This window comes from Natrix helvetica (assembly GCF_964273705.1).
Source record: "Natrix helvetica genome assembly, chromosome: 2".
NCBI classification, from domain to species: Eukaryota; Metazoa; Chordata; class Lepidosauria; order Squamata; family Natricidae; genus Natrix; species Natrix helvetica.
The window spans coordinates 200,337,848-200,353,215 of NC_138552.1; the positions used below are offsets into that span (position 1 = coordinate 200,337,848).

At 41.8% G+C, this 15,368-nt stretch overlaps 1 protein-coding gene across 2 annotated transcripts in view; it reads right to left on the minus strand.

Annotated features, from left to right (window-relative positions):
• The window catches only part of MAP3K5 (mitogen-activated protein kinase kinase kinase 5), a 126,521-nt gene that overhangs the window by 75,132 nt on the left and 36,021 nt on the right, over positions 1-15,368 (minus strand). For both annotated transcript variants that reach the window (XM_081945096.1, XM_081945097.1), the window contains exons 2-3: positions 5,899-6,038; positions 2,657-2,680 (exon numbers count right to left, since the gene is read on the minus strand). In XM_081945096.1, coding sequence (XP_081801222.1) covers positions 2,657-2,680; positions 5,899-6,038 — 164 coding nt within the window. The remainder of the gene's footprint in view (positions 1-2,656; positions 2,681-5,898; positions 6,039-15,368) is intronic.

The following is a 15,368-nucleotide window of genomic DNA, read 5'->3' on the forward strand; positions in this document are numbered from 1 at the left end:
TGTGGGCTTTCAGTCCCTATTCTCTCAAAAATCTAAGTTTTTATAGTTGTATCTTAAAACTCAACAGGGCAACATTGTTCTTCCACAATAAAGACTACAGTAAATGTGATGTAGGCACAGGAAGTACACAATAATTCTACTAATAATTCTGGAAAATCAATTTGCTTTGCTAGTTCTCTGCAAGAGAAGAAATGGTAACCTTTTTCAGTATCTATCACCATATGATTTTAAATTGATCAAATGTATCGCACATTAGCCAAAATTCACTCTACACTTTGTAGTATGTGTCATCTGTATCCTTTTATTTCTATTAAAAATGGAAGTCATATTAAATATTGACATTTTTCCATATTTGTCATGTCTCCTGACTGACTTCATCTCAGAAGAACATCATTAGTCCCCTGGGTACAGGAAATGAAGAGGCTGAGCTGGAAGTCAGGGTTAAAATGTCATACCTTGGGAGTCACTGCATTGTCATAAAAGACCTAAGTCCACCATCCATGAATTCTGCTGAACCTTAATCTGGTGCCAATTTAGCTTGGACTGTTAGTTGATTAGATTCCTATATTGGAGGCAGTAATAATAAATTGTTCTTTGAAATCAACCAATGTTTCTGGTTCGTTTCACACTGGGGAAGACTAAAAGCAGCGAATTATTAAAGTAATAAAGTGAAGTCTTATTCCTTTAAGGCAAAGCCTTTAAGTTCTAGAGAGCTGCATAATTCTTCACTACGTGGGCATGTCTCCGAGGATCACCCAGAAATGCATTTAGTACAAAATATAGGGGCCCATATACTGGCAGGTCTAATCTGCCAAGTTCACATTATACCTATGCTACAACTCGTATCCCATTTAAAGAGAGGCTTCTACATCCTCCCTCCCTCCCTCTCTCTCTTTCTCTCTCTTACACACACACACACAGACACACACACACACACCCCTTGATGTCTAGGTTCTTGCATGTAAATCTTCTCATATCTACATCAACCTGTCCACTACTTCCATCAGCCAGCTGGCCATGTACTAGTTTAGCATAATAAAATAAAACACATTTTCAAAGGATAGCTTTAAAAATGCTCCCTCAAGTCACACAATTATTTTTGATCAGTAGAAGATTCAAAACAGAAGGAAGCCTACTCCCGCATAAGGCTGTTAGGGATGTAACCCTAGGCTTGGCTTGGCAATGTATATAAGCTACGATTGTAACAAATGTATCTGTTACTTTAAATGTTAAAGAGATGTAATTGGTTTGTTACCTCAAGCAGCCATAAGAGGGAGCCAGAATGACTGTTAGCTCTCTGTTTGTTAGACGCTGATCGGTGTATTGTGAGGTACTGTGGTTTGCTACTGTTAGCTGTGTTGTGTGCTAGACTGACTATTTGATAACTGAAGGACTGAACCGTGCATGATTTGGTTAACTGGACTCTGAATACCTCTATATTTCCACATAGTAAACTACTATATTTTATACTTTTCAGTGTCCCTGTATGCTGGTTTGTATGTGTTCTTGCAAACCACTCTCATTACGCTTCTCTGCACACTCTCCTAACGGGGAGCTTACTTACTTAACAAAGGCAGAAGAATCAAAGTTTAGGAAGATAGACGAATATTTTTTTTTTACAGAATACAGACTAATGGAATCCATATCCTTCAAAACCACAGGTGTCAAACTCATTTCATTGAGGGCTGCATCAGGCTTGTGTTTGACCTATGGGAAGGGGGGGGTAGAGTGGGCATGGCCAAGGTAGGCGTGGCCAGATCAATATCACTCGTGTCGGGGGCGCCTGTTGTGGCCCTAGCACCCTGCCAGTGAAAACGGGCTCCAGAGCTCCATTTTGACTGTGACAGCCTCTTGCAACCCTCTGCCAGTGGAAACGGAGTTGGGATTGCTGCGTGCATCCCAACTTCTGTTTTTGCTGGTAGAGGCACAGCGGGCTAACTCCTTTGCTGTTTCCAGGGTGGCTCCCCAGGCCAGATCTAAACACCCTGTGGGCGGAATCCGGCTCCAGGGCCTTCAGTTTTAGATGGTATAGTTTCCTCCACCCATATCATGGAGAGCTTGCTACTTCTTTTTGCTATACCAACCTGTCTACAGACTTCTGAAAGCTTTTAAATGGCTACGTACATACTTCTGGCCTAACCAATGCAGTTTTCCTTTTGTATACAAAAGCCTGCATGAGTTATGAGTGCTGGGAAGTCTGTGTGATATGCACAGTATATCAACCACCAACCACTGACATTTGTAGGGACAAGAAATTCATCCATCTGAACATAGCTTGTAAATGCAGAAGCAGAAAAGGAAAACCAGGTTAAAAGAAACTCAGTGTGAAGCTGTAAGAATAAAATGAGTATAAAGAATATGCAAAGAATAATACAAGAAAGATTGTTCATTTGAAGAAAACAGCAAATCTTAAAAGCACACAAAGGTAACGTAAACTGGTTAATACAATACCAAGCATCAAATGTATTAAGGTTCCAAAAAGGTTTTGCTGGGAATTGAACTGAATGACTTGATAATTATATAATTTAATGGAAAAATCAGTAGAATTGCAATTACATCTTCAGGCAAACTATAAACCAATAAGGAACTTTGCACAATTCAGAAACATATATAGCAGAAGCTGAAATTTCACTTTTGTTTTTAAAAATATACTTACATTATTCTTCTGGCAGATAATTTCCTGTAAAAGGGGGAAAAAAAGATGAGAAAACTACACATGAACAATGTATGCATCTACTTACTATATACTTAACAAAAAAAATACACTTAATGTTGTTTCCTCCCGGAACTTTAGATTTTCTTCACAAAAATATGTTGCCTGGCATAAAAAATGAATTGCTGATAGGTGCTACATCATATTAGCATTATATTAGTTGCTGAATGAAAGGGCTTTAAGTACCACTAAAATTCCTCATGTTATTAAATCAAAAGGTTTTGGCCCTCGAAATTAAACAGATGAAACTTTTCTTGGAATGAGCATAGGTGAATAAGAAATGCTTCGTGTGTTAATTTCATTGTATCAATGAAAAATGAAGAAGGGCAAAAAAGTAACTAGACAGACAGCGGAAAAATTATCTATTTACTATTTACAAAGCAACATTATTAATTAATTAATTAATCAATCAGCTTTGATGTTTATTTTGAGTATTTATGCGGATATAAAGCTTAATTAATAGCATGCCAGCACTGACACAGCAACATTTTTGTATATTCCAGGCCTGTTTCTTTTGTACATTTTAATCATTTATGACATCAGGAAAAAAGAGGTCCAATCAAAATAGAAAAAGGAATCTAAATCTTTATCCTATTGGATTGCAGGCTCTCATTCTAGGTAACTGTTCCGTGGAATAATGTTGTTTTGTGCCTTTGCTAAAAATAGTTCTATTTGTTAGTGGAAACCTCATATTCATCAACCGTTATTTATAACAGCATCACAATTGGCTAGAACTGACAGCAACATGATGACGTAGTCTTATATGTATCACAATGTTTCTGAATATAAAACATTTCCTTTTTGAAATCTTCAATATAAAGCATATGAGTAAAATTCCAAGCTACATGTACTCCAGCTAAAATACCTCTGAGGAGTTTGAAGAGTAAAAGTAAATAAAAGCGAATATACGTACATAGGAAGATCATGTAGGAGATCATGCCCACAAGAGATATAAGTCCAGCCCACCTTGAATTCCTTCTACTCTTATCTTCTGCTAACTTCCTTTGGCCTTTAGTAGTTCAGATTCTTGTAGAGAGCTCAAGCTTACAATAAATCTTTATACCATTTGAACTGTCTGGATATCCTGATTTTCTCCTGACCTCCTGGTGCTCAACGGATCTAGGCTACAGATTGCAATCCTTTTGATAGATTTATATTTGTTGCTACTGTTACACAAAAAAGAGAATTTTGTCAGGGAGAGATTTGTTTCAAGTGGAGCAATAAAGTGCAACTGTTTATCCAAAAGCTTTTTAATGAATGAGGTATAGATTCTACAGAATGTTTCTAACTCCTGATAGAGATGGTAACTTTTTGACAAGTATTGACCTGTCTGAAATACACCTAAATTGCATTTGGACACTGAAAGGAACAAATGTATCTTTCAAAGAGTGGTACTTGAAACTGGGCTTCGCAAATAAAATATATCTACAACCCAAAGTTGATAAAAACATAGGATCCCAATTCCACTTTTTCCTGGCCATGAAAAAGCAGAAGACTGGTATGTTTTTTGACTGCCTCCTATAGTCAGCATTTCTGATGGCCAAGGCACAAATAACTGTTTTACCATATGCTATCTCTCATGTAGGCCAATCCAACTGATGCAACCATTAGTAGAGATCATTTTCATTTTCCCACATCCTTTGTACATTCAGCTGGTATTAAGCAGCAAGAAAGTCTCTTTTTTGTGGTGTATCTTACTCTCTGAAATACCCTACATCTTGAGATAAAGCTTGTGTCAACCTTATTACAACTGACAAACAAGCTGAAAACATGTTCATTTATCTTCACATTTGATGTCTCAAGATGGTATCATTCCACAAGTCAAGGCCATAGGTTTATACATTCTGGGCTATTATCTTATCTGATCAATCTTTAAATGTACATGGCCTGAATTTTAATGTTGCAAACTCTTAGGAATTCATGGTATGATAGGCAATATACAATATAGGCAATATACAAACAATTTAAATACAAAGATAAGTAATATAAGAATAACATTAAGAATATGCTGGGACATACAACAATACTGAAAAAGTAAAAGTAATATAATAAAATCAACCTATGAATCAATCCATGCTCCAGAGATATGAATATGCACATGCAAGCAGGGGTTGTGAGGTGCAAAACAATAATGTTAGTTGTTAGAGACATTTTCAGAAGGTACAGAGAACTCAATTGTACAAAAATCTCTTTTAATTATCAATCAGTGTGAGGATTACCTTATCTACCTGAAAAGGAACTATGCTTTTCTTAGTATTTTCCAAACCAACACTTGCTAAATAGGCATCTGTCTTGAATATTGTAAATGAAAGCTATCTTAGTGTAACTATAATAGTCTAGGTTCTTTCCAGCAATGTTAGGTATATCCCAAATTTTTTCTCAAGGATTTGTTCTTCTTTGTGTCTAATTCCTGTACTGTTTTGATATAGACCTTTGTACAATATTAGATTCCAAGAAGCAACAAGGAACTATCTATGCACAACTAATATTTGTAAGGCAGCTATAAAACACATGGTTAGCACTGGCACAGATTGTGAGGCTTAATTCATTTAGACTCAAAGTATATGATACAGGAAATGAGTTAATTCTAGAATCCAGATACATGTGAGACATACTTAGTATTTACCTCTTGCTTTTTTCATATTAAAATGATTTAGCAATAAGCCACTTAGATGACTAACCATAGTAAGCATTTAAGGCAGCTTCTTAAAAAACAAAAATTAGTGGAAAAAGTAAAGGGATTTTTTTTTTAAAGAAAAAGGTCTATTTTGAAAATATATCCTCCCAATTCTTGATAAATTAATTATTTTTATAATCCACATCTGGTTGAGACTGAAGAACTTTCTTCAAATTCATAGAAGAAAATAGAAACAGAACCACGTCAGTTCCAAGAACCACAAGCTTGGGCTTCAGTTCTGCAAACATTTTACTTCTAACCTCACTTCCTACATCAATCTTTTTCCAACATAGGACTTTTCAGATAGGCTGGGTCTGCACAGCACGCAAGAACCCTGAACTGTTTCCAAGCTTCTAGGAATCTAGGCTATCATGGCAATAACTAAAACTGAAAATTGCGTAGGTAGCAACAATTCCACACAACTCAATGATACATTTCTCTGTATCTTTCTCCAATCTACCTTATTTTTTACCCAAGCTCTGCCTTAATTTTAGAAAGGCATCTGTACCTTCAGTGATTGCAGAGAATCTGTGTTTGTATCACAGTAGAGAATAATGTTGTTGGCCATACTGAAGCTCTCTCGAACTCCCAGATGATAGAAGAGGGAGGGCTGACGGAAAGCATCGCTCATTTCCACCACAGCAATATCTGCAAGGAAGATCAAAAGATATGCTAATCAAGTACAGCGCTCAAAAAAAGATATGCTAATAACCCATCAACTTTTCTCAGTAATTATTTTAGTCAGCTAGTATCCTGAAAGACAAAATCTCTCGAAAAGATTATTTGAAAAACAACTACAAGGAATTAACATAAAACATAAACATTTTTTTACTACAAAAAGATAACCTTTAGCTAAAAAATAGTGAAGATAATCAGCTTCTTCTCTCTCTCTTTTGATTATACTCCATTTAAGCATGATTATACTCCAAGGGGAATCCACAGTGGACAAGGAGTTCCCATTTAGAATAAAGAGGCAAAGACTGAAATATCAAAAGCTCTTTGAAGCACATTAATAGAGAAGGACCACCGGAATGCAACATTTCATGCTTATAAATTTAATATTTGGAGTGGTCTTTCACTGCAATTGGAAATATGTGGCATTTGTAGCTTTCCTTTGATGGCCCCATAAGATTCCTGGCTCGTCACCTCATTTGGCTCTGAGGTTGCATAGCTAAATAATCTTCATATAATGTTTCCACATGGATATAAAACCAAGTATTTTCAAATCCTTTCCATTTCAATGGCTCTACATTTATTTACAATGGACAAATTCTGGGTCACATTCTAACATACACTGGTGGTTGGCTAAGAAGAACTTCGTCTGCACCTTTGAGCACATGGAACATTCATCTCAGGTGAAGATTTAGGGCAAGATCAATAGTAGGAAGAAACGGGGTTTTTTTTGTGAGAATCTTGTTGCTACTAAGGAAATTCTTCAAAGGAGCACAAATTAATACTTATAAATTCCTGTTTAACAAATAATTGCAAAGGGCTTCATATTGAGCTCTCTTCCTGATGATCTGGAATACTCCAGTGCCATCAAATGAGGATTGTTTTTTTTTTATAAAGATTATGGACATTTTGTTAATTCAAAAATAGTTTCATGGACATCATTAACCACTCTTTAGAGGAGCAATTACAGCCTAGTGCTGCAGTTGTTTCTAATGAAATTATTCCAGCTACAAAGAAAACTCCATAGAGCTGATTTAGCAGTACCAAACCTCTATCATGTTTTTTTCCATTTTCCATAGGACCTCTTGCTAGATGTTGCTAGTTCTCAAGGAAATAATCTACTGTACCTGTAAATTTTACTCAACTCCATTAAAAGTGAATTTCCTGTGATAACCAATGGAAGATACTACTAATTGAATAATGGACCATATCTCATAATGAATACACACACACAAACATATAGTTTTTTATTTTTTCCATTTTCATAACATATAATCATATGTAGACTATTACATAGCCAACATCATATTATATTATTACATGTTTATATCAATTAATCTTACTATCAACTCCCAAAAACAATTATTGGCTCTTCTGCTCTCCGTACACCATATTTGTACCTTATCCATCACTTTCTTCTCCCTCTCTCCTCCTCCTCCCTACCTCCTTTCTTCCCTCTGTCATCCTTCCTTTCTCTACTTCCCCTTCCTCTCTCCTTCTCCTCTCTCCCCTTTCCACTCCTTCTCTTCCCCCTCTGCCCTCTCCTCTACTTCACACTCTTCATCTCATTTACTTGGTGTATTTCAGCTTCTGAGAAAGCTCCATTTTATGTTGATGGTATTTATAATTCCTTTTTAATATACATATTTAATTTTAACATATATCTTCCTCCTTTTTAAAAAAAATAGAACAAATAGAACAATAGAACCCCCAGCCTAATTTTGGCTGAGATATACAGTGGGGCAAAAAAGTATTTAGTCAGCCACCAATTGTGCAAGTTCTCCCACTTAAAAAGATGAGAGAGGCCTGTAATTGGCATCATAGGTAGACCTCAACTATGAGAGACAAAATGAGAAAACAAATCCAGACAATCACATTGGCTGATTTGGAAAGAATTTATTTGCAAATTATGGTGGAAAATAAGTATTTGGTCAATATCAAAAGTTCATTTCCTTTGTTGGCAATGGTAGAGGTCAAACGTTTCCTGTAAGTCTTCACAAGGTTGAAACACACTGTTGCTGGTATGTTGGCCCATTCCTCCATGCAGATCTCCTCTAGAGCAGTGATGTTTTGGGGCTGTCACTGGGCAACACAGACTTTCAACTCCCTCCAAAGGTTTTCTATGGGGTTGAGATCTGGAGACTGGCTAGGCCACTCCAAGACCTTGAAATGCTTCTTACGAAGCCACTCCTTCATTGCCCGGGTGGTATGTTTGGGATCATTGTCATGTTGAAAGACCCAGACACGTTTCATCTTCAATGCCCTTGCTGATGGAAGGAGGTTTACACTCAAAATCTCACGATACATGGACCCATTCATTCTGTCCTGTACATGGATCAGTCATCCTGGTCCCTTTGCAGAGAAACAGCCCCAAAGCATGATGTTGCCACCCCCATGCTTCACAGTAGGTATGATGTTCTTTGGATGCAACTCAGCATTCTCTCTCCTCCAAACACGACGAGTTGTTTCTACCAAACAGTTCTATTTTGGTTTCATTTGACCATCTGACATTTTCCCAATCCTCTTCTGGATCATCCAAATGCTCTCTAGTAAACTTCAGAAGGACCCGGACATGTACTGGCTTAAGCAGGGGGACACGTCTGGCACTGCAGGATCTGAGTCCCTGGCGGCATAGTGTGTTACTGATGGTAGCCTTTGTTACGTTGGTCCCAGCTCTCTGCAGGTCATTCACTAGGTCCCCGTGCGCACCTGTGATTTCTGCTCACCGTTCTTGTGATCATTTTGACCCCACGGGTGAGATCTTGCATGGAGCCGCAGATCGAGGGAGATTATCAGTGGTCTTGTATGTCTTCCATTTTCTAATTATTGCTCCCACAGTTGATTTGTTCACACCAAGCTGCTTGCCTATTGCAGATTCAGTCTTCCCAGCCTGGTGCAGGTCTACAATTTTGTTTCTGGTGTCCTTCGACAGCTCTTTGGTCTTCACCATAGTGGAGTTTGGAGTGTGACTGAGGTTGTGGACAGGTGTCTTTTATACTGATAACAGGTTCAAACAGGTGCCATTGATACAGGTAATGAGTGCAGGACAGAGGAGCCTCTTAAAGAAGAAGGTACAGGTCTGTGAGAGCCAGAAATCTTGCTTGTTTGTAGGTGACCAAATACTTATTTTCCATCATAATTTGCAAATAAATTCTTTCCAAACCAGCCAATGTGATTGTCTGGATTTGTTTTCTCATTTTGTCTCTCATAGTTGAGGTCTACCTATGATGCCAATTACAGGCCTCTCTCATCTTTTTAAGTGGGAGAACTTGCACAATTGGTGGCTGACTAAATACTTTTATGCCCCACTGTAGACCTGGTTACAATTCCCAGCTATATGATGAATACACATTTCTATAAGCCAGCATTCTTTAAATCTTTCAAAATCTTTTCTTTTTAAAAAGTAAAATGAATGCTGAAATATTTTGCTATATTTAAAAATTCTATTACAAATCTTAATGCAGTTATGAATTTGGATGTAACAACATATTTCAACAACATCTGTGTAAAATTTGTTCAGAAGTGAGGTCAGCATAACAGTGAACATTTTAAATACTTGTTGTGGATTATAGTGAATGCTAAAACCCCATTTTACTCCAAGGTATAATAAAACAAAAGCAGCATATTCTGTGTCTTGGAAGATATCTGTGAAATACATTGAAATTCAACTTATTCAGAGTACTGAAGTTCAACATAAATATGATTTAAGAAATATTATAAATTAGGCATTGATGCTCACAGGATAGATATAGAATATATTATCAAGGAGTATTCATAATCTTGAAGCGCACAACAATAAAAGGGAGTATTTCAAAGGCACACAAATCTCTCTTAAATGAATTTATTAAGCAGTGTCATTTATAATCATTCCTTTAAAACAAGGTACTTCTAAGTCCATTGTTGCCTTAAGCTGACAAAACAATATATGATAAAATTATACAATGATAATTATGCATTTTCATAAGGACAAAGAGGCTATATCTTATGCTACAATCAAAGTTAATCAAAATGAAGCTGAGACACTAAAGATACTTTCATTGAACTTTATAATGTAAGTCATCCAATAATTTTTTAAAAAAATCTATGAGCTTTTAACAACACTCACTAAGGTTTCCATCCAATATGAAACCACAAAAGTTACTCTAGAGATGATCAAGCTGTATTATTGTTTAAGCTGCCCAAAAATGTTTGGCTTCTATAGGATATTTTTTTATAATAATGCAATCAAGTAAGTTTCTACTTTTGTTTTATTTGGATTCTATATTGGTTTTATTGGACATGACTGGATGATGACACAAAGCAGCTGCTCTTACTTACTACTTTCCATATTATATTTTATTCCATGTACTTAAAGGGAGGAAGTGGGCTCACCTGCTGACTATTTGTGCCCTTCCAGCCAACCTTACTTCATTAGCAGGTATTTGAATCTCTCTCTCATCTTTCCTCTTTCCAAATGTAATATAGGCTTGAGCCATTGCCCCTCCATTCATGACACTCAAGATAACTCCAGTGAAGCCACCTCCTGGTACGAAATCAGAAGGTGGGAAGGTATGGCATTTAAGGGCTTGAAGTAGGCACACTTGCAAAATGGCTACTATGCTAGGCATAGCTGGTTACAAACACTTGCATCTCTAAAGATAAATTACCCAATCCATGACCAAATTTTGTTGGCTCAAAAGGTATTTTTATAAATCGAGAACTGTATTTATCATTGTGCTTGTGATTGCAATGTTTATTTAAAGAATAAACCTGGTAGCCTCCAAATGTTTAGAATGTCAAACCACTTCGGTTATCAGCTAACTATTATGTGGCTAAAACCAAAGGGACAACTTTTGTCAAAATGAGGAAAGCAGAATACTAATCAGAGGTGGGTTTCACATAAATTTACCACCAGTGCGCTGCGCACCAAAACTGTGAGTGTGTGCATGATTGCTTCGCTTGCACACATGCCTTCCACACATGCCTTCCACACATGCCTTCCACATATGCACTTTGCCCGTACGCATGGTTTGCACACATGCACACGGCTTAGAAAACATGGCTAAAAGGGCGTTGGTACTTACTTGATACGCCTCTTCTCATAGTGGGGAGGAGTATCCAGAATGGGTTGACCTTGTCCTCTCGTTGATTGGACTGAGTCAGATAAGCTCTTTGGGACACACCCTGCTCACCAGGTACCACTCAGTTATCGGCGAAGAACTCTATCTGACTCGTTGTACCATTCACTCCAGACTCTTATTCCAGTTTTAAGCCTTTATTGATTTAACCTTCAACATAACCATTTAACAACCAAACATAATGCTTAGCTACATAACCGTGTCAGGGAGGGACTGAATACCCCTCCCCCACTATGAGAAGAGGTATCAGGTAAGTACTAACGCCCTTTCTCCATAGTGACGGGGAGGAGTATCCAGAATGGGACATACCAAAGCCTACACATCCCTAGGGAGGGAGACCCCTGAGGCAAACATGCCCCCAAACTCATGCCTGGTACGGCATGGCCCCTGCCCTGTGAACAGCCTGTAACACCCTGCGGCCAAAAGATGCTTCTGCCGAGACAAAAGAGTCCAACTTATAGTTCCTCACAAAGGGTGCCCTGCAGATTTCAGCCAATGAGGCCTGCATGGCCCAGCCCGTGGAGGGGGCCGCACTTCGCGTTGAATGAGCTGTGATATGGCTCGGTGTCGGCAGGCCCTGTGATTTGTAGGCAGTAGCAATACAGGTTCGCAACCACCTGCCTATCATGGTGGAAGTCATCTTGTTTCCCAGAGACCCCAGCTGGAAGGAGACAAATAGGGCTTCGGATTTCCTGTTTAGCCTGGTTCTTCTGAGGTACATCCTCAGAGCCCTCCTTACGTCCAGAGTGTGCCACTTCCTCTCTAATGGGTGAGAAGGATCTGGACAGAAGTTGGGCAAGATCAGCTCCTGCGAGCAATGGAAGCAGGTGCACACCTTGGGGATGAAGGATGGGTTCAACCGTAGCACCACTCTGTCTTGGTGGAACATGCAGAGATCCTCCCTGGTGGACAGCGCTTGCAGCTCGGATATCCGCCTGGTGGACATAATGGCCACCAGGAAGGCCACCTTAAGAGTCAAGAACTTAAGTGAAACCGTTCGTAAAGGTTCAAACGGAGTGCCTGTCAGAGTGTCCAATACCTTGTGCAAGTCTCAGGAAGGATACCTGTGTACCGTGGGTGGTTTGAGGTTGGAAGCCCCCTTGAGGAATCGCCTGAGCATTGGGTGGTAAGTCAAGCTCTGGTTCCTGCCGCACAGGAGAACTGATGAGATGGCTGAGACCTGTCTCCTAATTGTGTTGGGAGCTAACCCCCTGTCCAGGCCCACCTGGAGAAAAGTCCAGAACATGTGCAACCGTGACCTGGGTTGGATCGTGCCCCCAGGAGTTGCACCAAGTGGAGAAGGCACACCATGTAGCGCCATAAATGCGCTCTGTGGAGGGTCTGTGGGCGGCCTGGATGGTCTGCATAACCTTGGGGGAGAAGAGATCTTTCCTCAAGATGCTCCGCTCAAGCGCCAAGTGGTCAATTGGAGCCATTGAGGGTCTGGGTGCTCCAGTGACCCCTGGCTGAGGGATATCCTCTCCTGAGGGATTCTCCAGGGCCTGTCCACTGAAAGTGACTGGAGATCTGCAAACCAAGGCCTCCGGGGCCAGTGAAGGGCCAGCAGAACCACTTCCGCCCCCTCCCGAAGGATTTTGTGTATGACCCTGGGAATCAGGGGTAAGGGCGGGAAGGCATAAAGAAGACCCCTGGGCCAGGGGTTTCGAAGAGTGTCCACCCCCTCTGGCCCCCGTGTCTGGTACCTGGAGAAGAACCTCGGGAGCTGAATGTTGAGGGGAGTGGCAAATAAATCGACCTCCAGACGTCTGAACTGCTCCGCCAACTCCTCGAAGATCACCGGCTGCAGCCTCCACTCCGAGTTGCCCACCTCGGCCCGGCTGAGCTAGTCGGCTCTGATGCTGTCCACCCCCACTATGTGTTCTTCTCTCAATGACAGAAGGTTCCTTTCAACCCACTGCCCCAGACGTTGATCTAGTCTCCCCTGTCTGTTTATGTGAGCCTTGGTGGTGAAGTTGTCTATGAGGTATAATATGTGTTGGCCCCTGACCGAGTGATGAAAATGTAAGAGGGCCAGGCGGACCGCCCTGAGCTCCAACCAGTTTATGTTGTGAGTCCCTTCCATCTGAGTCCATTGTCCTTGCGCCATCTGAGCCTGCAGATGGGCGTCCCACCCGATCAGGCTGGCATCCATTTGTACCGTCATCCGGTCTGGCATCCAGAAGACTTTGCCCTTCGTGATTGCCGGAGACATCCACCAAATCAGGGAGTGGGAGACTTCTGCTGGAAGAAGTACTTTGGTCTGTGAGCAGCTCATGTGCCTTCGCTGGAAAGGCAAAAGGAACCACTGGAGGTCTCTGGTGTAGAGGCGTGCCCAAGGAACGATGCCGATGGCGGAGACCATGGTACCCAACAGTCTGGTCAGAGTGGCTAAGGACACCCTATGCTCCCTGGCTCCCTGAGGGATAGCTGTCTTTCTGGTGACAGACAGACTGTGCCTGCCTGGGTATCTATTAGGGCACCCTTAAAGGAGGATGACTGCAACAACAGGTCATCTAGATAACATTGAATTCGCACCAGTAACTGCCTCAGGTACGCTGCCAGAGCAGTCATTACCTTAGTGAATACCCTAGGGCAGAAGACAACCCAAAGGGCAAGGCCCGGCACTGAAAGTGGTGCCCTAGGTAGCAAAACCTGAGATATCTGCGGTGTTCTTCGGCAATGGGAATGTGCAAGTAGGCCTCTGTGAGGTCTATGGAGGTGAGAAAGTCTCCCTGCCTAACCACCTCCAAGATGTAATGCAGCGAGTGCATCTTAAACCTCCTGTAGCAAATGGAACGGTTCAGTCATTTCAAATCAAGGATCGCTCTCCAGCTCCCCGAGGCCTTGGGAATGACAAAGAGAATAGAGTAGTGCCCCCGACCCTGCTGATCTGGTGGCAGTGGTTGGATGGCCTCCCGCATCAGCAATCTCCGGGTCGGGTTCTTTGAGATGGGGCATATCCAGAAGAAGCTCGGGGGGCTGGAAAGGAAATCGAGCGAAAGCCATACCTGATGGTGTTCTGAACTCACTTATCAGAGGAGGAGAGGTCCCAACGGTCGGTGAAGTACGCCAAGCGCCCCCCAATGGGAGGTGAGCTGGGTCTATATCTAATTTTTGCGGAAGGAGCGCCCCCCCCCCGCCGCCGCCCCCTTGAAAGGGCCGCTTCTGATGTCTGCCTCTCTGCTGCCTGCCTGGGTATCTCTGCCTGGCAGAGAATCTTCCCTGGTACTGCCTGGCCCCTGATCCTGGGCAGGACCTTCCTCTTGTCCTTTTCTTGATCAGGTAGGGCTCCAGAGCCGGTCCAAAGAGGGAATTCCCTGTGAAGGGAGCCGATGCCAGGCACCGCTTGTGGCGAACGTCTGCCTGCCAATGTCGTAGTCACAGCAGCCTGCGAGAAGCTACCGACAAAGCGATTGCCCTGGAAGCAAACCTGGCTGCAGCTAAGGTGGCGTCCGATGAAAAGTGGATGGTTTGTTGATGTTCTGGTGTGATCTGACATCAGTTAAGAGGGTGCGTTGCTGTAGTTCCTGCAGCCACAGCAAGGAGGACCGATTGAAGAAGGAGGATGTGGTGGCTGCTTTTACTGCCCAAGCAGCCGCTTGATGACCCCTCTGCAAGGTAAGGTCCGCCTTCTTGTCCTCCATCTTCAGAGCATCCTCGGGCATGTTGGTAGACGTATGAAGAGCCACAATCGAGGCATCGATGGAGGGTTGTGACAGCACCTGAGCCATCTGCCTTGATCCACGTTGAAGAAAAGCCTGCCCGTGGATGCGGGCATGGATCCCGTGGTGGGAGATGTCCATTGGCGCTTGACCAGGTCGAGAAAAGCCCTGGGAGTAGGCACCATGTCGGCCTCGATGGCCAGCTCGTCGAAGATGGTCTCTGCTGAGAAACCCTGGTGTTGAGGTGGCACTTCTCCTGCTCTGTTGCCTAGCTTGGCGGCTGTCTTGGCCTTGAAGAGCAGTGATTTGTACGAGGAGGTAAATGTCGGCTTAGGAGGAGGCATGCCTTCGTCTTCAGACAGCTTGTCCTCTCTAATCTTGCCCTCCTCGTTTTCCAGGTCACTGTCCTCTTGGGATGAGGCTGGGGAACTGTGAAGGTCCTCCTTCTGGGCTTCCAGATATTCAGGACCCCTGAGGGGGGATGGGGGAGCCACCTGTGGCTGTGGCTGTTGGAATGCCGCTGCCAT